General features: G+C 42.0%; 1 protein-coding gene across 1 annotated transcript in view; it reads right to left on the minus strand.

The window, feature by feature from the left end:
- The window catches only part of FREM3 (FRAS1 related extracellular matrix 3), a 113,800-nt gene extending 89,307 nt beyond the window's left edge, over positions 1 to 24,493 (minus strand). Inside the window, exons 1-2 of the mRNA XM_073001611.2 lie at positions 18,976 to 24,493; positions 16,925 to 17,014 (exon numbers count right to left, since the gene is read on the minus strand). Of these exons, the coding sequence (XP_072857712.2) occupies positions 16,925 to 17,014; positions 18,976 to 24,232 (5,347 nt within the window). The 5' untranslated portion in view covers positions 24,233 to 24,493. The remainder of the gene's footprint in view (positions 1 to 16,924; positions 17,015 to 18,975) is intronic.
- Between the last annotated feature and the right edge of the window lie 315 nt (positions 24,494 to 24,808).

A 24,808-nucleotide genomic window follows, 5' to 3' on the forward strand; every position in this document is an offset into this window, starting at 1 on the left:
CAAAGGAACAAATTTCAGCCAGCTTCATTTGTATTATTAGATGACTACAATGGCGTTAAACCACAGAGGTAACATTTCAACCACTAACAGTGCAATCTTACACTCAGTTATCAATGTCACTGATTTCAGTTGAGTGGCCATGCGATTGTAGCTCCAGTGGTTTATTCAGCAACAGTTCGAACTAGTAATACATACATGCATAGAAGAAATTTTTTTATATAAAGCCAAAAAGAGAAATAAATGTTTAGACTAGTAGTTCTCAGCCTTTATCTTACATCGTAGCAGTCTATTAAAGCAGGGGTCCCCAACCCCCAGAAGATATTCTGCCCCCCTGCATGCATGGACACACACATGCCCCCCCACATGCACGCATAGATACACACATGCCCCCAGCCACCCACGGACGCGCCACACACGCACTCTAAAACAGTCTGCAGTGCAAAAAAGTTTGGGGACCACTGAATTCAAGAACCTGAGTCTTACCATGATAGAAGCAAAACTCCAACATTCTGTTATTCTATTTGTCATTTTTGGTTAAGTTTTGAGGACATTAAAATGTTAATTTTGCTTTTACTTTAAAGCACTAATATTAGTAGTAAATGGAACTATAACGATTCCATTAGTAGCTGAAATCTACTACTTTTGGGTACACCTTTTACTGTGATGGCAACTATAAAAAAAACCCTGGACAAAATGGTGTGTCACACTTGCATGGGAACTGAGAAATGAATTCTTAAGAAGCATTACAAAAACACTTCAAAACTGTTATAAACACTTCTCAACATACACTACTAACTGAGAATCACATTCACTACCAGGATAAGCCATCTACAATTTGTGTATTTGAAATATGCTTAGTCCTTGCACACAAAACTTTTTTTAAAAAAACCAAAGTAAGTGTATTGTGGGGTATTTCTGGCTACATCGTGCCAAGAACTCCAGTGCAGCAAGGCTTCTCAGTAGGACAGGCAATGTGGTCAGGGTCAGGGAACAAGGTTTAATGTTCACATCATATTTCCTGAACTCAGTGAGAATTCAAAAACCTGCTTGGAATGCTAAAGCCACGTGGGGCGAACTTAATAATATCTAGACTACTGTAAGACCGCTGTATCCATGAGATCAGTACTCAAAGTTTCAGATATCCACTGTCTGAAAATATTAAATAAAAAAGCCAGATATACATATTTTAAGGTGTATTACCAGTACTAGCCATCAGAGGGAAACAGAGATTATGCTATTTATAGTGTTTGCATATTTGCTGTTTTCAGCATCTACAGGCTGACTTGGAACCGATTTCCTGTGGATACCGCAGTTCTACTATACATAACTCCTGTATCTCAGCATCAGAGTCCATCTCAAAACAGCATAGGACATTTACTATCCTATTAAATTATCGGAGCTGGAACAAAACTGCCTCAAGGACAGAAAGCAATATATTTCCTGGAAAACATTTTGACTGTTTCTTTAAAAAAACGAAACCTATGAATAGCAAGTGACTGAAACGTGGAGGTACTCTGAAGATGACAATACCGCACTCACAAAGTGTCAAGGCTATAGCTCTAGTCTACATGATAGAATCGATGAAAATACCTTGGTGCACAAGGTTAACTCAGTTTATTTGTTACAAAAGGACGTTACCAGTGCATAGCAGTATTTCTTTTGTCATTTTTTTATTGAACTCAGACTAGTGGAATTCTGAGGAAAAAGTTAGCAGCATTGTTATTTATCAATATGGATATCCCCCCTCCATGTTTGAGGCCTAGAAAAACTGTGTCCAGCCCCTAAATTACCTATAGGTGATAATATTTCAAGCCTGATGGATTTAACTGCTCGAGAGAAAATATGTAGGTTTCTTACAACTACTATAATCTGGAATTATCCTGTTGTCTTTTTAAGGAAAAGGAAATTATTTCTTTCATGGTTTTCCTTATAGTTTTTTCTCCTGCTACCACATATAGATAGATATATTCATGTCCTATATTAATCCTTAAATATTCATTTATAATATGGTTTAGCATATTTTTGCATGTTTATTTTGTGAAAGTAATACATGTATCTAGTGTCTTTAAGCTGGTTCCCAAGGTTGATTTTACAGTTTGACCCCTTACGTTTAATAACAATCTGCTCAACTCATGACTTAAGGTGATTTCCCCAAGAACAGCTGTCACCTTGGAACATTCCTAATTCTGAAAATTCCAGAAATTCAGGTTGATTGGGTATCTCTTCATTAGTTCTTGATTGAACAGCTCCCTCAGGGGGTAGGGATAGAAGGAATGGGGAAAAATGTTTCCGTTCAGGTGGAGACTCCAAAGACACAAGACAAATGAGCCAACAAATTTTATATTACTAATAATACTCATATACCCAGTCACAAGGAGGAAGGCAGGTACAACAGTAACATACATTTGGTTACTGCCAACTGATTTAAGTTTGGAGGGTTTTGGGGAATACCTTGGAGCTGGATTTTAATATTCAAAATTTGAGAGGATGCTTTAAAAACCACGGGCAACTTTACAACTTTCAGGATCCTAGTTCCGCTGCTTTTCAGTCAATGATTAAAAAAAAATGGCAACATCTGAGTGGGGACTTGGGGCCAAGACACTGTGGGAAGGGTGACCAAATATTGATTCTGCCATCTTTTCCACAATGCCCTGTCAGAACTAAGCTTTTAAAAAAAGCCATCTGAAAAGCAGCCGGACTGGAGGGAATGTTACAGAGCAGCAAAAGCCCTCTGGGGCAGCAGCTGCTCTGTGTTTTCCTTTGTGAGATCAGGTGATTGCTGCTGTGCACAAGAAAGCTACAGAAGTGGTCTTTACCTAGACACTGCAAGAAGAGTACCTTTCAAGGAAACCTGTAGTGAACTTATTCATAATATTCACAGTGTATCTAGATAGTGATTTTTTTGGTACTGTGTTTTCCCCAAAATAAGACAGGGTCTTATATTAATTTTTGCTCCAAAAATGTATTAGGGATAATTTTCATGGGATGTTTTATTTTACAGTCATGTCATCTTCTGGTGGCTGCAGAATGCTGCACAAGGGTGGAGGGCGGGGTTTCACTTAACTGGGACTTATTTTGGGGGGTAGGGTTTAGATTACAAGCATCCTGAAAAATCATACTAGGGCTTATTTTCAGGTTAGGTCTTATTTTCAGGGAAACAGTGTATCTATATAATCAACTCAGTGAAAGAAAGTTATGACTGGGAAAGAGAAAACACATTATGTAAAAAAAAAAAAAACCTCAATGGACATCCAAGAATTTGACATTATTCATTACACAAAATGCAAATTGTATTTTAAACAGCAGTAGCTCCAAATGCCTTAAGGCTCTACAGACCAAAGAGCATGTAGATGCTCAGTCAATTCTTTTTTTTAAAAAAAGGCTGTATTTTCTTTGTAAATTGTGTTTTTGTTGCAAGTTCTTTATTGCCTGCCTTTTCACTATAAATAACACTCATACTTATGTCAAGTTAAATTACTAGAGCTTGGAAGGCTACTTTAGAAAAAAGGATTTTTTAAATGTTATTTATTATTTTCTGCTATTCCACAAATAATTCATTGCATTTCATGTTATTAATCCTTAAACTGTCCTTATCAACAGGCTACTAAATTACAAAGAAATACTCTCTGGTATGTATTCGCGAAGGCTTTCACGGCTGGGATCTAATAGTTGTTGTGGGTTTTTTAGTCTCTTTGGCCGTGTTCTGAAGGTTGTTGTTCCTAACGTTTCGTCAGTCTTTCTGGCCGGCATCTTCAGAGGACAGCACTCTGAATACGGCCAAAGAGCCCGAAAAACCCACAACAACCGCTCTCTGGTATCTTTACTGTTCCTTCAGTCAACTGTGATATTCCATCTTGCAATTATATACAAAAAATAAAAACTACAATTACTGAAATCCTGTTGCCCTGTTATAAAGACAGAAGCCAAGCAGCATAATTTTCAGTGCCTTCTGACTGGCAATTAAGACGAACTGATGCTTTTGAACTGTGGTGCTGGAGGAGACTCTTGAGAGTCCCCTGGACTGCAAAGAGAACAAACCTATACATTTTGAAGGAAATCAACCTTGAGTGCTCACTGGAAGGATAGATCCTGAAGCTGAGGCTCCAATACTTTGGCCATCTCATGAGAAGAGAAGAGTCCCTGGAAAAGACCCTGATGTTGAGAAAGTGTGAAGGCAAGAGGAGAAGGAGACAACAGAGGATGAGATGGATGGACAGTATCATCAAAGCTACCAACATGAATTTGACCCAACTCTGGGAGGCAGTGGAAGACAGGAGGGCCTGGCGTGCTCTGGTCCATGGGGTCACGAAGAGTTGGGCACGACTAACTGACTAAACAACAACTGGGATTCCAGATTGTAGCTAGGGTTTGGGAAACATTATATAATTTTATATTAAATGAATGGTTTAGAGATGTTTGGGATATAGCTATTAATGACAACATATGCTGGCCAGATAGCTCTGTGGTTTAGATAGCTGGCTGCGGAGCGAGATGTTGTGAGTTTGATTCTCCAATGTGACACCTGCAAGTAGAGCCAGCCTGTACGGCCGTGGGCATGCCACAGTTCCGGGGCACCTACAGGAAAAGGGAATGGTTAACCCACTTCTGAGTATTCTCTATCAGGAAAACCCTGAACAGGGTCACCATAAGTCAGAATTGACTTGACAGCACATTATTATTATTAACATGTAATATTATAGTTAAGAAGAGATTGGTAACAAAGAGCATATTTATAGATATACAGAGATAATTCATTGACTCATTGATTACATATTAATAAAGGAGAAAGGAATAATGTTTTTGCAAGAGTCAATGCAATTTTGGAAGAGGAGCAGGGCTCCACAGGATGGAAAAATGTAACTCCCAAATGGAGAGGAGAATGATAATTTTTGTTGTGTGTTACATGTCATTAGATTTTTTAGATTCGTATAATTTTGTTTAATAATTTGCTTTTAAAAAAGCACTTTTGCTCTTTGTGAAAGAGTGCTTTCAAAAGAAATAAAGTCTTACTGTTTTACTACTGAGATTCGCCCTGTGTTTGTTTTGCAACACCCAGCCAGTGAACAAGACCTGGAGTGCTTGTCGGTCTTCTGTCCTCCAACAGCTGCAGGTAATCACAATTTATGGTAGTGTACTTGAACTGCATCTTGATTCTGCAACTGGATGCATGACCAGGCACATGTTCTGACATTTCATCGCTTAGCTACAACTACCTGCAGCAAGTTATGCAAACTTTACATAAACACCAACAGGACTCAAAAGTTTCTTCAAAAGTCAATACAAATGACTATTTATTCTCTAACACAATTATACAGTACATGCTAAGTTACAAACCTCACCTCTGGCTATTAGGGGAAAAACCCTGAAACATTTGACATAGACATTTCAAAATGCTGCACTCGGATTTGCCCTTTGCAATTTGTGTCTTTTCCTTTCCTTTGCACATTTTCCTCTTCTTCCCTTTTCCTTTTTCATACAGAGAACAGGGTTTTTGACTCATATTGGAGGCAGAAGTACTGAATTAAAGATCACGTCACTGAGTTCCAGTCCAACAGAGCAGTGCATATCCTGAGTCACAACTGAGACACAACCAGTCCTTTATAGCTGTGTCCACTTTTGAAAGACAAGAAAGTGTAACTTGTCCAACAGGGTGGTGCTGGCAGATAACAGAGTCTAAATCAGCAAACGTAGGAGGAACAAAAATGCCAGCAAAATTTAATTTTTCTTATTCTATGGAACAACAAAGGGATAAATCTTGAATTTTAAAAACATTATGTAAAAAATAGATTTCTTAACACATTACGTGGACTGCCTGCTTTTTATCGATGTTTGTTGGTTTATAAATTCTGCATTGTTTAGGCACCATAAGCCATAATCCTAAATTCACACCAACTCATTTGTGCATAGCATTAAATTCTCTGCCTCAAGATGCAGTGATGGCTGCCAACCTGAAAGCTTTAAAAGAGGTTTATATAAATTCATGACGTTTAGGGACATCTATCACCTCTAGAGTTGGAGGCAATCTGCCTTTATGATCATTTCCCAAAACAAAATGAGATGGGGAGTGCCATGTATTCTTGCCCGGCTGGCAGTCTTAACATAAACAATGATATGTTGGATAAAATAGGCCGTCGATCCAGTCCACCATGTCTCTGAATGCTCTTATACTTACCTACTCAAGGGAGCAGCAAAGCAGAAACAAATGGGTTGTGTGTACCAGCAAACAACCCATGAACATTTCAGTTTAATAAGCCAAAATTGACTGGTTAATTCAACCACTGTGAATTCAGCCCAAGTTCTGGGCATGGCTAGGAATGGCATAACCACTGACTAACCTGTGTAACTGGATCTTACACATGATAAGTCTTTCCATGTTACAATTTCAGGTAGGGATATTATTTTGTGACCCCAGCCACAGATATAATGCCTACATATTAGCATTATTTTGTAAAGCTGTGATTTATATTCCTGCAGTGTCTAATGAAACGAGATTATGAAAATGTTTTGTTTGTAATACCACTGGATAAGTCTGAAGAATTTCTCCCCATATAACAGAAAGGTCCTATAGTCTTGTCCCACTTTAGAAACTACTTTGATTTCTTAAAATAAACTTATTTCAACGTACTTCACGGCTTTACAAAGCAAGTAAGAAATCTAAATCAAAACTGATTACTGTGCAGAGTCCTTAAAAGACAAATGTCCCAGGTTACTTATTTTCCTCCCCACACAAAGAAAATATGTTGAATAGCAGCAGGAGAGCTATATAAATAAAATCTGTTAACTGGCAATGGTAATACAGTAATGTAAGTCTAATTAGTAAACAATTATTATTTGGGATTTTTTTAAATCCTGCCCTTCTAATTTACACAAATGTTCAAGGCAATGTAGCATCAATAAAAGATAATAGGAACATAACACACATTTTAAAAACACTAAAAAGTAGGAGACAAAGAAGCAATAAAGTATTAAACAAGTTGTCAAGATGCTCTGATTTGTAAATATAACATGTAATATTTTAAGCTACTCGCATAGGGCACTCCTGACTTAAGGATTGCATTCACGTATGAGACTCCATCCTATGGGTCAGAAAACTACCAGTGTAATGGACTGAGAAATTTGTTGCAGCTAATTGAGAAGGTACCAAGTCATGTGGCCAACTACACAACTACCCCAAATTGGCATGAGGTACGTTAGTCACAATTAGCTATGGTAAGCTGGATAAAGGTAAAGGTACAGGTAAAGGTTCCCCTTGACAATTTTTGTCCAGTCGTGTTTGACTCTAGGGGGCAGTGCTCATCCCCATTTCCAAGCCATAGAGCCAGCGTTTTGTCCGAAGACAATCTTCCGTGGTCACATGGCCAGTGCGACTTAGACACGGAACGCTGTTACCTTCCCACCGAGGTGGTCCCTATTTATCTACTCGCATTTACATGCTTTCGAACCGCTAGGTTGGCGGGAGCTGGGACAAGTGATGGGCCCTCACTCCGTCATGTGGATTCAATCTTACGACTGCTTGGTCTTCTGACCCTGCAGCACAGGCGTCTGCGGTTTAGCCCACAGCGCCACCACGTCCCTTATGGTAAGCTGGATAAACCTTACAAAAATATGAACAGAAATCTACCAGTGAATCAATGGAACTGTGGTGTGGTGAGCTACAGTTCTCTGCTGTAGTTCAGGGGAATGAACTGGAGCTCTCAGTCAGAGAATTCTAAGTGCCTTATCACTTGCTAAAATCCTATTCTGTATGTCATGTCATACAATGTAATTTTTGGGAAATAAAACATTTCTGATTTTCTAAGGCTCAAAGTCCTGAGGCTCCCATGCAACCACTTCCATCACTGGAAAGCCATGGGGGGTGCAAGATGGGAGGGGGAAGTCTTTCATTGCTGAAAATTGCTGCTACTTGTAAAATACTACTAAGTTTGTTTGTCAATTTTATAATAACAAGGATTTTCTTTACAGACTGTGTAATGAGTAAAAACAATATATTGCTTTTAAAAATAACTTGCCAAGCTCTGAAGAAATGCAACTACCACCAAGTAAGCCGTAGCTGATGTTTTAAGCCACTTTGTTAAAAGTGTTAAAAATGCTTTCAACCCCAGGGAACTCATTTAGTGTCCCCCCCCCAAACATACTATATTTATGACAAGACCACTTTTAGGCCATAAATGGCTTGAATATCTATTAACGGCTTTTAAAAATATGGTGAAAACCAAGAAACATACACAGAGCAACAGGCAACTGCATATAAGGACATATATAGGAATGTCTCCTGCACAGTAAAACATTTAGCTAGAGGAATTCAGAATTGCACTCCTCACCTTACTAAAGTAAATAACTCCATTTGATGTTTAACTTCATCAGTTACAGAAAGGGCTCAAGGCTCTCGTCTTTTTTGTTCCAGCTGGCTTAGGATCAATGTTTTTCTTTCATTGCTATCAGGGGAAGCACAGACCATTTACACTGCCACAGCTTTGTCTATTGATTAGCGCATTGACTTCGTTCTAAAAAGGAAGATCCTTCCAGCTGTAAGACTGCCAGGGATTCAGAAGTGCCAGCTGCAAGGTATAGCTCAGACAATTCTTTGATTAATCAAGTAGAAGAATTCTTATTATTTGCAATCTAAAGTCGGCAAATTAATGTGAGGCAAAACAAACTAGATTCCCTTCATTCAACAGGATGAATATACTGTACTGTGTCACTGACTTCAAAAAGTTCCCATTAAATCCTTCTTTACAAAATGAGTAAACTTTCTGCGTCTTGTTATCAATCAGGATACAAAGAGAAATTTGGCACATGGAGAAGAAACAAACTGGCTATATCCAATTGTTGGTGTCAAATAAGCTACTGAACCACTGGGGCTTACACAAGCACTGACTTACACTTCATTTTTTCTATAGAACTACTACAGTTGGGACTAACAATTTGATCTAGCCCCATATTTTAAAATTATAACATTTTGCTTTCTGAATACTCTATAAATCAAAACACCAGAAAACAGAACAATGGGCTTGGAAAGCACATCAAGTCCAATTCTTGCTTCAAAGAGCAATCATCCATATTAACCAAGCACTTCTGTACTGAGAATATGGTTATGCCAGACAATAGAGATGCCTATGGTATAATTCTGTCCTACAGAAGCCAGCCATTCATTCTTGCAAGAACTCCATAAAGAGGAAGGTAGGCACCTCCCCATCACTGTACCCATTTTACTTGACATCACCAGCATCTATGTCTGTGGAGGGAAGCTCATCTGGGTTCCTTCTGTGATTTAAAACCCAGATCACAGATGGTTTCAAATACTGGGTGATGCTTTATGTATAGAGCAGGTTTACTCAATGCAGACCTTTTCCCACAATGGACAGGGACAGTATGTACAATGGCAGGGTGCAGCCACTAACTGCACATAATGACTGAAATTAGTAATAAGTTGCAACTAGATTAGGCCCACTAATCAGTGGGGATTTGATAATGTGCACTGTTGCATATTTTATCTAAGTTACATATCCTTGATCAGTAGAGAGCACTTGTGTGTATCATTCATTCAGATTTTAAACTGTCTGCACTATTCTGGGTGTTCTTTATTCTTTCAGAATGCCCTGTAAACCTTGCAAATGTGGGAATGTCTAGTATTCAATTCATCATCATCACGATTATTGTTGTTTTTGCTGTTGTTGGTAATAATTGTGGGATGTGCCATTGTGATTTTCTGCCTCAAGTGACAAAATGTCTTGAGACATCTGCGACTGAGATAGCAGTGGGGAAGACAGTTTCAGCCTTAGTTTTCAAAATTATGAAACAAGGGAGAAATCTTTCTGTTGTAAAGAACTGCGTCCTCCTTCTTGAATATAATCCTATCTACCACTCTCAGAAGGCATCCCAAAAGGTAATATGAGTCTCCCTTCATGTTGTTAGAGAGGAGGCTGGCTGATAGATAAAGGAGGAGCTCTCTCATCAGAGACCTTCTGGCAGCAACAGCAGCATCAAAAACATCTGCTACAAGTGCTTCCCCACAGTCAGTAGTGTTAGGGTGGCACAGGCTAAAAAGAGACATATTAAGGTCAGACCAAGGGATTCTTTGGAGCCACCACATATAGGCACTTCCCATTTCCCTCTTATTCTTGAAACCATCAAGCCTCTGCTCATGGCCTGAGTTCAATCCCAATGGATTCAGGCAGCCAGCTCAAGGTTAACTCAGCCTTCCATCCTTCTGAGGTCGGTAGAATGAGTACCCAGCTTACTGGGGGGCAAAGTGTTGTTGGCATAATTATGTTGTAAACTGCCCAGAGTTTCAGCACTATGGACTGTATATAGGATGAAACAACAACAGCGGTGTCATGTTTCCTCGGAAGGAAATTAGAAAAATTCCTGTGGCAGAGGAATAAACTTACTTTCTTCCTCCCTCTTCTGACCTGATTGATGCAAGCTAACAGGTCTCAAGAATTGGCTGTGTCTCCACAGAGGAATCCCCCATCCCTTGGACTCCAAAAATCAGCTCTGCCTGACATAATTTATATAAGCCATGGGCTAACAAGAAAGTGCTTACTACATAAGCTTTCCATCTATGTCCAGTTGATTTTGAACGTACTTACCTCACTTACAGACTCACTTGTGCATTAACATTAGTAAACTATAGTCAACGTTAGTAAAACCAGGTCAACACTTATCTTGCAACCTATGTTCCCTCTCATCTGTTTCTTTATTCCCTCCCACCTGCTGGAAGTAATGGGTAAATTGTAGCATTCAGGTCCACCTGAAAGTAAACTGAGCCCACAGCTGGGCAAATTCTGAATGAGATGTATATGAGATAACACCAACTTTAGGACTGTAACAAGACATTGCATGTGAAACATTTTAATGCACTTAAACATTATATAAGCACAAAATAACATTAACTATGAATATCATAGTTATTTGATACGTAGTTGGAAGACCAAACATGAGATGGTAACCACAGGCTTGAGTTTGCAAGAGCTGAACAGGGCAGCTGAAGATTATTCATTCATAGGGCTACCATGAGTTGGAGGCGACAAGACAATACATATAACAACATCATGAATACCAAAGTTACTGCCCATAAGCCCCACAAAGCACCTCTGCCTTACTCATTCCATGTCTGCATCAGTCAAACAGCTGCTATGGAAGTGATAACTGTGGTCACACAAATGTTTCTAGCCTACATCTCCCACTGCCCCAAACACAAGGGGGCATAGTCACCAATATAAAACATGATAACCCCCTTCTTCTATTCTCTTTCTGCTATGATCTTTCTCACACATAATATTATATATCATATCATATGTGTTGTCAAGTCATTCCTGACTTATGGCGACCCTATGAATGAGCAATCTCCAAAATCTCTGGCCTCAACAGCCCTGCTCAGCTCTTGTAAACTCAAGCTTGTACCTTCCTTTTAGGGAGTCACTCCATCTTGCATTTAGTTTTTCCTCTTTTCTTGCTGCCTTCAACTTTTCCGAGCATCATTGTATTTTCCAGAAAACCCTACCTTTTCCCAATGTGCCTTAAGTAGGACAGCCTCAGTTTCAACATTTCTGCCTCCAGAGATAGGTCAGTCTTGATTTGATCTAGGATCCACCTATTTGCCTTTCTGGCAGTGCACCATATCTGCAAAGCTCTTCTCCAGTATCACATTTCAAATGAATCATGTTGTTTTTTCCTGTCAGCTTTCTTCATTGTCCAGATTTCACACCAGTACATGGTGACTGGAATACAAGAGTATGGACGATCTTTGTCTTGGTTTCCAATGACACATCCTTACACTTGATGATCTTTTATAATGTAATGTAAGGTAACAGAAATGGTTCCTCATCTTCTTTTTGCAACTTTCCCATTCCTACACTAATAATTTTAAAGTATTTGGCAATTGCACAATATAGCAATTTTTAGCTACTCTGCCACTGAACCAAAAGAATACTCTATCCACAAAGGATCATGAGAACTTTTCTGCATAGCATCAGTACATTCCCACCAACGCCAGAGTCATCTATCAAGATATGAAAAACCAATGCTACACAGATTATCACCTACTACAAGTTTATCACCATGACGTTCACAGGTCTCAAGACTCACCAAGAAACCTATGATAAATGCACATGTTTTCATTCCAAACAATCTCAGCTGTTAACCCTACTCAAATCTGGTACTTAGGATCCAACATTGTATAATACATAATCAGTCAGTGCTAGATCCAAAGAATTTGCATGCCACTGATTCGTTTTCATCAGCTTCACACATTTATAACTGAGAACACATTCTGGATTAACAACATTTTCTATACCTCAACAGCAGTTGGATTTTTGCTATTATTTTAAGTTAATGATAAATATTTCTGCTACCTCTGGGCTAGCTTTCATGTAGGCATGATTCTACTGTTAATTTGAGGAGCTACTGATGATAATAATAACAATCATCATCATCTTCGAACTGCATGCAGAGCTGGAATGGACCTTATGCATCTTTGAGTCCAATCACTGTCAAGGAGGAATAGTGGAGAGTTATTTTAGTACTTATGTTGTTCAGTTCTTTAGACCTCAAACATTTATATTTTTTCGGGGGGGGGGGGGGGAACCTAGCTAGTACAATATAACTAAAGTGCAAGGAGCAGGTACCATATTTTGTTTTATCTCTACAATATCCAGAATAACGAAATCTTCAACTCAATCAGTGACCACATATGGTAATAATACCTTTGCCTACAGATAGAAACAGTCATCAACTAGAGTTAAGAAAACTAACTTCCCCAGGGATGACGTAATTAACTACAGTCAGTTAATTTTTGAGCCCTAGGAGTATAGAAGAGATAAATACAATAAAACCTTCTATCTTCATTCTCTATCACTAAATAGCACAGAAGTAAGCCTTAACAGTTAGGAGTCATATAAACACTTTTAAAAAAATCTTCACAGATTCCTGAGCAGGCAAAACAATCCTATGTATATCTATACAAATGTAGGCACCACTGCATCCTGTGAAACCTAGAGGCTGACTACATGAGCACTTAGCTCACTATTTGGACCACTGCAGGGGTGGGGTGCTCCTAAAGATGGTAATCAGAGAACGGCTTTGCTAGAGTGCACCAGCCTAATCCCAGAGCATTCCTACTTGCACCTTTCTGGCGCTGTTATTTTTAGTGCAGGTAGGATCACTCTGGTTTGGATCATTTCCAGTGCATGTAATCACTGGAATAAAACCAAAGCAGGCCTTCCAGTTTGATTTTGCCAGTAACATGAAGTGGATTATAAGCAAGTCATTTCAGGATATTGGCAAACTAACCATTTTCCTGTTTGGCAGACTGCAGGGGAAATTAATTTTTTCCAACTATATATAGACTATTATTAAGTCAAAGAATATATAATCTTTTCTTTGACTCATCTTAAAGGGCCAGTCAAAAAACTGCCCACAGTCAAATCCACAGCAATGGCTTTGGATGCAGGAAGTTTCTCGACTAGCCCTTTAAGAGAAGGGAAAGAAAAAATATTTTTAACTGACACAGTGTATCAGTGATAGTCTATATACAAAAGGAAAAAAAGCACTTCTCCTGCCCTCTGCTGAGAAAGGGTGGTGATTAATTTGCCAGTATCATTAAGTAGCTCATTTATTAAGCCACTCCACAATATTGCCAGGAGCCATTTCTGTGGGAACAGCTGGGTTTAATTAAACCAAACAAGGCCAAACACTAGTTCACTCCTTGCTGCTATTGCAGCCAAACCCTTAGGCCCTAGTGTGTCCAGAATTGCATCATATATAGATGTGAGGCTATGACTTCTTGGAAGAAGTAACTATCTATGGCTACTAGTTATGGAGGCCATAATTTCCACTATGCGAAGCAGGCTTTGTCTCAAAACAGTATCAGCTGCTGAAGAACACAAGGGGGAAAGTGATATTCCATTTCTGACCTGCTTGCCAGAAATGATCATTTTTAATATGCTAATTGCAACTCAGGAGTGGGTATTATTGTTACTGTTGTTTTTCAAGTTGGAACTGACTTATAGTGACCCTAATAAGGCTTTCAAGGTAAGTGGGTTTTTTAAAGAGTGGTTTTACCAATTCCACTCCCCCAATGAGTTTCCATGGCGAGGGGGGGATCAAACCCTGGACTCTTGAGTCCTAGCCCATCACTTTCTCCTCTACAGCTGATCTGGATAACTCAATGATATCTGGCTGTGGAGCCAGAGATTGGAAATTCAATTCCTCACTATGTCTCCTGTGAATAGAGTCAGCCTATGTGGCCTTGGGCAAGCTGTATGGTCCCAGGTTGCCCACAGGAATGGTAAACCACTTCTGAGTATTCTCTACTTGGAAAACCTTTGAAAAAGAAGCCATAAGACACAATTAACTTGACTTATTATTATTGTTTTAATTTCAACCTGCATACAGTTTTATAAAAGCATATAATTTTGAGAGGAATCTTGTAGAATGCCTTTATGTTCTGATATTGATCTAGCAGTATTATTACTGTATGTGTTATAACATGTTGCACATTTTCCTCGCTGTTTTGTCTCTTCCTTCCTTCCTTCTATTAATTCCTCCTTTTTAGGGAGAACAGACATGCATTTAGCATGGTTCTGCTGATTTATTCTTAAGCACTATGCAAGTTACAAAGACTGTACAAATATTTAGTAATAATTCTTATAACATAGTCTAGAACTGCACAGCAGCATCCTTTAGAAAACTAGTATTATCAACTACTGTATCAAATGCTTTGATCAGCCTTTCCCAAACTTGGATCCCTAGATATTCTAAGATTCTAATGCTCACCAATTTTAGTCAACATGGCCAGCAGCAAGGGCTAAGGTTGGAAGGCTACAGAAGTGTTGCTAATCACTGTGGAACCAGTATCATAGCCAGTGTGGCTATTCAGTGATGACCGGGTAAGGAAAGGATGATGTATGTAAACAAAACTGAGCTTGATTGTCTGGATTGTCCATAAGGAAACTTCCTGCATTCCTAACTGACCTACTAGTCTACAAAGTCAGATAATAAAGATATATTCAATGTTCAAAGTGACACTTCATTGTACTATTGTCTTTTTTTTTTTTTTTTTTGACATGCCAAGCTGGTGAGAATTCTTACAGAAAGAACATAAAATGCAGAGTGGAATCACTCTACCAAACTTATCAAATTGTGCAATTCACACAATGGCTGAAATCCTATTGTGCAACTGCACGCATATAAATCCTGATGATGTCATCAACCATCAACCATGGATACTGACCTTTATTTTCAAGTTTCCTGTCACCTCCAAGGCTTTGAAGCTCCTTAGAGATTGGGAGTGGTGGTGGTGATTTTTTTGGCATTAAATCACCTCTCCCCCACATCCCAAAACCTTCTTTAGGTTGAAATGGATTGCAGCTTCAAAACATGTGGAGGGAATAGGAAACTTTAAAATAACGAGTAGCATCTGATGACTGATGACATCATCAGGATTTGTGTGTATGCAGTTGCGCAACAGGATTTTTACTGGTGAGTTCTGTTTACAGCATAAGCATGTGAACATAAACATGCTAGTATTATACATAAATGCCAAAAAGACACATGTTTAAGAGTCATAGGCTGAAATTCTGTTGATTAGCATCTTAAGTCACAACTAGAGTTGAATCAATGGAACTTATGGAGGAGTTGAGTTACCAAATCCCCAGTGACTCAATGGGCCTACTCAATTTGCGACTTTCTATACTAAGCAACAGGATTTCTGCCATAGTCTGAGAAATAAGTAGTATTGCCACCATTAAAAATATGCCTGCCCCATCTTTTAAGAGAAACCTCACACGTAAAAATACAGAAAGCAAAGAATTTTCTAAGTGTTTGTCTCTACGTTAGAAAAATCTATTCTTACTTAGCTTTCAGTACTGAACACAACTGGTGCAAGGTATTCCACAAGTTACTCCACAAAACAAAATATTTCTATGTTACTTTACACAATCTATACAGTTAAACATTTTATACAAATCAATTCACTTAGTTTTAATGGAGTTTAATGGAGTTGGATTATACACAATGACCAAATTTGGTACCTCCTATATGAGGCATTGCAGTGCTGGGGATCCCCCCAAATCAAGAAACTAAAGAAATCAATTTTCTCCTCAAGTCACAATGTACAAGAACTTCATGTATCCTCACACAGGCCCCTCTCCTCACTCATCTCTCTGATAAAGAAGGGAAAATCCATGCACTAAGAGACTGAGATCATTGTTAAATGTTTATGCTTGAGGCTGTTCTCAAAGATGCAGCAGTAGGCCAGTTTAAAACAAAAGTGCTATTCTTAGATATTAAAAGTACATTGAAACAGACACATCTTACAGCATTAAATCCACAAGAAATATCCAACAGCACTCATATAGTTTACTGTGATGTAAGGATTTCAGGAAGTTAACAGATATATGGAGTACCCTTCTCAGTCCATTTAATCATAAATCGCTGGGCACCCTGCAAGAATCTGATGTTGTTTGAAAGTGATTATTGCCACCTTAGTTAAAAACACAAATGTACAAACTAAACAGAATCACAGACACAATATCAAATCCACATATGGAATGCAAGGTAGCAATTTGTGTGATCAGAGACAGGGCACATACAATCTCAGAGTTTCCATTCTCTATTCCTACAAAGCAGTACATTACATAGTCTGCATCAAGTTAACTGCAACTGCTTAGTAACAATTCTATGCCTACCTCATTGGGAATCAATGCCATTACACACATGGTAATATGCTTGTAAACAGAAGTGCCCAGATATGAATTGTGATTAAGTTAAAGTATACACAACATACTTCTTGCAAACAAATTTGTTTGCTTTGCTGTTTATTCTGCCCAAGTAGTAACACTCACAATAAAACATTACTTCAATTGACTCCAATATTCATATATGAATACTGTAACTGAGTTTAAGAAATTGATTGCCTTACCACTGTCTTCTACTGAGAAGTAGAAAATATCACTGGTTGCATTTTCACCTTCCCTCAAGACATAGCAGATCTTCATATCATCAATATCAGCTGGCAGGAGGGAGAAAAAAAGTTAGATCAGTTACTAGATCACCTTAGTACAAACACTAAAGCTTTCCCAGAGGAGGCTGAATTTTAAGACTGCAACTGTAGAGACATACTTGGGAGTAAGTCCTGTTGAAGTTGGAGGAACTTACTCCTAAGCACAGCTATATGGGAACACATTGTAAAAAAACATTCTTAAGGCTAAGTTCACAATTTAAAAACATTATTTGCAGATTCATTTCTCTTTCTAATTTACTTTTGATATTTAAGCAAAGATAGTTCTCAGAATCTTCTGTTAGGTTAGTTGAGGCTACATGAGCTGATGTAACAGAAAGAACGTGAAAGTAAAATCTGCATCTAAATGCATGCTGTTTTTCAAAGGATTTATTATGCAATCCTAAACACACTAACCCATTTTAATTCAATTGAATTTTTCAATTGCATTTTTCAAGGAAAATATGCACTAGTGCATATTGTTACTGAAAGCAGCCCCCTGCATGTTCAGTCAAAAAGAAACCTAGATGAGAAAGGGGGAACTTTCTTCCAGGTCAGCTTCACAGAACTACTGCCTTAATACACAATACCTGTGAAGCACCTGGGACAAAGACCTAAATGAGAAGACTTTGAAGCTTTGTGAGGCCAAGCTTCACCTAAGTGTCTTGCTGAAAAATAAATCTCCCAGCTAGCGCTGGGGCAAGAACAAGACACTTGAGCGGAGCTTCGCCTAGCTAAGGCCTCAAACCCTTTGTTAATTTAGGCCTTTCTTTCAAGTGCATCTCATTCAAATATTTCAACAGTGCCTATAAATTAAATAGTACTCCCAGAATGCAGAATTATATTATCTGTAGTTGAGAAAATTCAAAAATCTCATCCCCAACCTGGATGCCCAGAACCAATGAGTTCATGAAGGCATAATTCTTGGCCTGCAAATGCAATCCTGTTTGTCCCTCCCATGTTCTGAGTCAACAAAGATGTCAAACAATGAAAAGGGCTATTTTTTCCTTCATTCAAATCATCTAGATTTTGATACTCATCTAATTAGGCCAGAGTCCTGTTTGTGTAGCTCTGCTTGAGCAAGGCTGATGATGTCATTAGCTGCAACCTTTTATCTTTAATTAAAAGTTTCTTATTCCTCCTCATTTTGAGGTTCTGAGATTCACTGGGAATTCCTTTTGACTGGGGAAGACTTTGAGTACCTGAGAAGGGGGGGTGGTGGTTAGCGTCCAAAAATAGCTATTATTGCCAGTCCCGGCAAGTTTCAAACATTAAAGATTTTCCTCTCGTTCTGTGGCCCTCAAAGGCTTCCCAAAGTCAAAACAGATCCCTAAGCAGCCTCTGAACCAGGAGGGAGTACAATAGGAAACTGATGACCTCATCAGCCTTATGTGTGGAGAGCTATGCCAACAGGAGGAGGAGGGTGAGAACAATCACCACCACCACCACCTTTGGACTACAGAGCTGGAAGGGACCCTAGGATTCTAGTCTATGTGTAACTAGCTTGAGGTGTCTTTTTTTAAAAGACAAAACTATGCATTTTATATAGTCCAAGAGCAAATTTGGGATGAAAATATGACAATTCCAACATTTTCTGCCAGACTGTAATCCCCTGGACAATATATATTAAGGATATTAATAAATGTAAATATCTCTAACAGGCTTCTAGAACGTGAAAATATTTTTGCAAAGCAACTTATACAAGCTTTTCAAAATCAAAATGTCCAAAGGCTCAAAGAAATAGTCAATGGTAAACATTTGAAATGTCATTGTCATTTTACAAATATACCTACAGTATATACAATTTTACTGCAATCTAAAAAATGCATTTCACAGCTGAATTCTTCCCTAGAGCACATGGTCTGTTGACCCGAGTCTGTGCATGAGACAAGATCTTAAAACAATCTTCCAGTTACATGAAATTAAAATTCCAAAGAAGCTGATAAATAAGGTGGTAATAAATTAATGCTAACCTTGTGTGAAGGCTTTAACACTTCCATTTCCTAAGCCCGTGTTAATGAGAAGCCCATGTTGTGGTCCATCTGTGATCCTGAACTTCAGCAATTTGTGTGGACTGTCTCTATCTTCTGCCTTCAAAGACTTGCTGGTAATTAAGAAGCCCAGGTGCCCGGTTGGAATACTTCTCAGGGTTGAGGCACCCTTATTTATTACTATCTGTGGCACACCGTTGTCTAGGGAATTGATCAGAATCTTCATCATCTGTGGGCGATGTGTTTCAAGGATAGTATCAGGAAAAACATAGAAATCCGAATGGGTCCCATCAGTAACAGTGAAAGAGAAGCTATCTTGGCTAGTTTCTGTGCCATCATGCCTATAGCTAATCATATTTTCATTCAAGTCTTGCTTAGTGAAGCTTGTCACAGCATAGCTGTTGTTATAAATGATCTGGCCATGCACTGGGACTTGGGTAATTATAAAACGGAGTAGATGGTCAGGTGTGTCCCGATCATCCACGTTCAGTTCAAACGGGGTGATCAGTTTGGTTTCCCCTTCCTGAATAGTAAGGTCATGGATGGTTAAAATTGGCTTTTTATTGTCCACATCAGTAATGGAGACTCTAAAAGTGCGGAAGACTGGATTATAGCCATCTGTCACTTCAAATTCAAAGCTGTCCATCTTCACCTCATCTACTGCAGTATGGATGTAATAAATCTTATTTCCTGCTAGCTGGAGCTGAGTGAAGGTAGTGACTGGAACTCCAGGGTTGTCAGTGTTCTCCAGATGACCTCTGATTGGGGCTCGGGTGATACTGAACTGGAGATGCTCATCAGGGCTGTTAATGTCACTTGTGCTGAGAAGGTCGGTAGTGAGAGTTACTTTCCCACCTTCCTTCAGAGTCACACCTTTATTGATCACCTCAGGGAAGACCCTATCAATACCACTAATGGTAATGTAGAAGTATCTGTCTATCAAAGGATTGATACCATCAGTGACATCAAATTTAACTAAGTCACGGACTCCCTGCTGGCCAGTGTGAATGTAGCATATATAACCTTGGTCTATGTCATCCTGTGTGAAATTCATACCCAATGTAATGTTGCTTAACACCCCTCTTTCTTTGTTCATGCGCTGCAGAAGGCCCTGCCTGGGTAGCAAACGAACAATATAAGTGAGTGTCTTGTCCTCTGAGTCTATATCTGTGGCCTTGAGGTCCTTGTTGGTGATAATTTTGGACTCACCAATCTCCACTTCTAATCCATCATTGATAGACATCCTGGGTGTCTCATCATCAACCAAGATGATCATAATCAATATGTCTTGCTCTACTATGTGCAAACCATCAGTCAACTGGATTCTGAAAGTGTCTTCTTTAGTTTCAGAGTCATCATGTTCATACACAATGCTGGAAGCTTCTCGGATTTCTTCCAGAGTGAAATTGTGCACAGACACAGTACCAGTGGGTAGCTGGTTAACAATCTGTCCATGTTTAGGAGGAACAGTGATGAAGAAGCGCAACTCATCTGGAGGAATATCAGCATCAGCACCATTGAGAATGGGAGTGTCAATCACCAAGCTCATCCCTTCCAGCACTACAAACTCCCGGACATACAGTTCAGGTTTCTCATCATTGGTTGGGATAATAACAATAGGAAAGAACTGCTGAGGTGAGAAGTTGATACCATCAGAGCAATGGAAAGTGAATCTGTCTTCCACAGGTTCTACCCCTTTATGGATGCTCTGCACATAGTTGATGTGCCCAAGACGAACATCTTTTATTGAAAATGCACTAATGGCAATCCCAGCTCTGGACTTTTCAGACCCAGGGGCTGGAGAGATATTCTCCAGGTATCCAGAAGTGGACTGGATTAAGATTGTACACAGGATGTCATCTTTGGGTGTATCTACATCCTCCACATCCAGTAGGTTTAAGCTTAGCACATTTTTCCCTCCCTCATAAACAGCAAATGGTTCTTCTCCCACCATAACTTCAGGAGCAATGTTGTCCACTGGCAAAATAGTTACAGTCACACGTACCCCCTCCACTGTGCTGCCTCCCACCACCCACTCATTAGAAAGGTCTGAGATAGTAAGATTGAAAGAATCAGAACGCTTTTTCAAACCAATCTCGCCATCAGTGTGAGCATAGACTACTGTCCCACTAATGAGGTCCTGCTGTGTGAATCTTTTAGAAGGTACCCCGTCTACTAAAATGTCACCCAACCTAGGTGGATCCTCTACAATAAAAGTTAATGCCAGTTCATCAGTATCCTCATCTGTCCCCTGGATAAGAGAAGTTGTTATTTCAGTGGCACTATTTTCCAGCACATCAATAAAGGCTCCCAAAAGTCCATGACTACCAGGGAGGGTTATGCTGGGGCGCTCATCATCCACTGGCTGGACAGCAATTTTCACAGTAATTGGCACTTGGTGGACTCCATCACTGACTTCCAACTGGAAGGAATCACTTGTGTACTCATCACCATTGTGCTGATAGGATATGCGACCATTAATAATGTCATCTAAGATGAAAGATTCACCCTGTACCATTGATCCTTCTTCCAAATAGCGGAGGTGGCCATGCTGTGGTGCCTCAGCTAAGGTGAAGACAATCCGATCAGTGTCTGTATCCTTGTCAGTGGCATCTAGCTGACTGCTGGTAAGAAGGAAGCTGCCACCCTCAAACACAGTGAAACCAGCATTGGTGATTTGTGGGGGTTGATTATCCACTGGCTGCAGAAAAAGGGTGAAGGTACCTAGAGCAGAATTACCAGCTGTATCTTCTACCCTGTAAGTGAACTGCACTACTCTTGGGGTGATGCCAAGCTCCTGGTCTGGTGGCTTATAAGCCACCTTGTGATGATTTATTTGAGCTTGAGTGAAATGTGTAACAGCTACCAAAGGGTTGTCACTCAGCACAATCTGCCCAGCCACCACAGGATGGTTTTCATCAGTGTCTGTTGGTGGTGTGAGCACAGTGTATTTCAGCTCCCTGTCATCTGTGTCCAAATCGGTGTAGCGCAGGAAACGCTTCCTGAAGTGGGTCACCTGATATTCAAGGACAGTCATCTGTAAGCTTGTACCTGGGTACAGTTCTGGGGGCAGGTTATCTACAGGTTGGACCTTGATGAGGAATACCTGCTCTCCAGATTGATTGGGCGGGTCATTGTCATCCTGGAGATAGAACACAAACTGGTCCATTGTCAGGCTAGTGCTATGTGAACCTGTGTGCCTGTAGTATAACTTTCCATCCAAGATATCTTGTTGCAACCACTCAGTCACCTCCTTCTCGTACACACCCTCACTTTCCAGAAAGCGCCAAGAGGATGCAGCATTGAGGTCTCTCCCTGTATCCTCCTCATTTTCATAAGACAATGCTATCTCCGCCTGACGCAGCAGAAGCACACCAAGACGGGGCATTTCTGGAGACCCTTCAACTTCCTTAAGTACAAATCGGATGGTTGAGTCATCTGAGTCTATGTCTGTGGCACTGAGGACAAATGGAGAGATCTGGACCACTTGGTGCTCACTCAGGACCAGCCCAGTGTTGGCATTAAGAAGGGGTGGCTGGTCATCCTCGGGGGCTATAGTGATTGGATAAAGAAACTCCACCTGGTGCTGTCCATCTCCCATACGGAAAACAACATTATCACTGTAACTGTGCTCGCTGCCATCATGCTGGTAGATCACCTGTCCAGCTTCCAACTCAGCGGCAGTAAAAAACTGACGACCAGGGGATGCGCCCAACACCCTGAGCTCCCCATGTTTCAATCCCCTTGTAACCCATATCTTCACATCATCCAGGTTGTCCTCATCACTGATTTCAAGGTTGCTGGAAAGCGGCCTTGACTGGCCTTCAAAAAGCATCATTTGGGGCCCAACAACTCTGTTAAAGATAGCCACTGGTGCCAATGTGTTCATAGGTTTAACAACCACCATGAAGGCAAAGGGCTCTGACGAGGCCCCTTCAGGATCCAAAACCTCCATCTCAAGTTGGAAAAGCCGCTCGTGGTCAGAGTCCACTGTGGGAGGCTGGTAAGCAATCTTCAGCTCCCTCACCTCTCGCTGAGTGAAAGAAGTGAGTGGCCGGCTTGGGTCATCTGTGCTGATCAAGTAACCCCGCAACTGGGGATCATCCCCCGCTGTCCTCTCCTGACCCCCTGGGCTGGGCCAGGGCGAGGTGAGATTGAACAGCAGCAGATCTGAAGGGGTCTCCAGGTCCTCGGCAGCCAACATGTCAGGGGTGATGGCAGTGAGCACAAACTGGTCCACCTCCATCATGAGCAAAGCCACAAAGCTGGGTTTGGGTGGGGTGTTCTCAGCACCTTCCCGGATGCGAACCACGACCTGGAAATACTCCTGCTCGCTCTGGCTGCCCTCCAAGGAGGAGTCGCTCCCCTCCTCCGCCGCCGCCTCCTCTCCCCACACTTCGACCCGCATCGGGATGTAGTCGCGGTTGGGCGACGGGCCGGTGGCCGTGTGCTCATAGCGGATCCCGTCGTCCAGGAAGCGGCTGCACTCGTTGCTGTAGCCCTGCGGCAGAGGGCGCCCGCTGGCGTCCAACAGGCGCCCGTAGGCGGGCAAGTGGCTCCCGCTGCCCGGAGGGTGAGGCAAGGCGGTGAGGCGGCAGCGGCGCCGGCCGGGCTCGCCCGCCTCGGCGAAGGCCAGCACTTTGGCATCGAGGGGCGCGCTGAGGCCGCGCAGCTTCTCCACGGCCAGGGGCAGGTTGCGGCTGAGCAGGCGCAGCTGCTGCGAGAGCACCTCGGCCTCGAGGGTGAAGGGCGCCACCAGCGTGCGGCTGGGCGAGTCGTAGCGGAGCTGGAGGCTGAGGCGCTCCCGGCCGGGGCTGCGCGACCCGTAGTGCGTGTAGGTCACCTCGCCGGGGCCGAAGTCGCACGGGAAGCGCTTGGGGGAAAGGGCGCCGGGGCGGTGAGGGGCAGGCGGCGGCGGCCCGCTCTCCAACACGGTCACCACGCACTTGTCGCCGGGCTGCACGCGCAGCACCAAGTCCCGGGCCGGGTCCAGCCAGACGGAGCGGCCGAAAGGCACTCGCAGCCCCCGGTTGGCCACCAGGATGCCGGAGGCGCCGCCGCCGCCGCCGCCGTCGAGCGCGCTCGGCTGGGAGTCGTCGGCTGGCAGGAGGAGAAGCGACGGCTCGGCAGGGTCCGCCTCTCGCTGGCTGTTGGCGGGCGCTGCCAGGCTGCAGAAGACGAGCACGGTCCCGACCAGCAGCGCCCGGGAGCGTCGGAGGCGCCTCGTTGCTTCGGCCATGCCGCTCCGGCGGGGTCCGCCGCTGCCTCTTTCTTGGACGCCGGGCTGAGCTTGTACGGCGGAGTTTCGGCGGGCTTTGGGACCCGGAGGCGGCCGGCCGGGCGGGTTCGGGGGGGGGTTCGGGAGAGGGAGTCGACGGCAAAGGTGCACAACCCCGCCGTTTGCGCCGCTCCGGAGCGGGGCTCTCTGGCTTCGGCCGCTGCCGGCTGCAGGTAGTAAAGGGAAGGCGAGGGGGGTGGGAGGTGGGCGGCGCGAGGAGCTCCCAGGAACACCCTCGCGCCCCCCCTCCCACGCACGGCCCACCCAGGAGCCGAGGAGGACCTTCCTGGCAGCTTCAAGCGGCGAGGAAAGTTTCCCTCGCCGACGAAGTCAGCCCGCTCCCACCTACCCACCCCCCAAAGCAGCAGGAGCAGCGAGGGGCTGCCAGGGGACCCTCCGGGTCGTCCGAGAAAGCCTCCCTGTTTTGCCCGAGTGGCCGCTTGTGGCGATTTGGAACGATGCTGAGGAGCCATCCTTGGCGGGCGGGGAAGTCCCTTTGCAGAAAACACCGTCCCCGGGGGTGTGCCTTTTCGCTCA

This window comes from Pogona vitticeps, chromosome 5 (assembly GCF_051106095.1).
Source record: "Pogona vitticeps strain Pit_001003342236 chromosome 5, PviZW2.1, whole genome shotgun sequence".
NCBI classification, from domain to species: domain Eukaryota; kingdom Metazoa; phylum Chordata; class Lepidosauria; order Squamata; family Agamidae; genus Pogona; species Pogona vitticeps.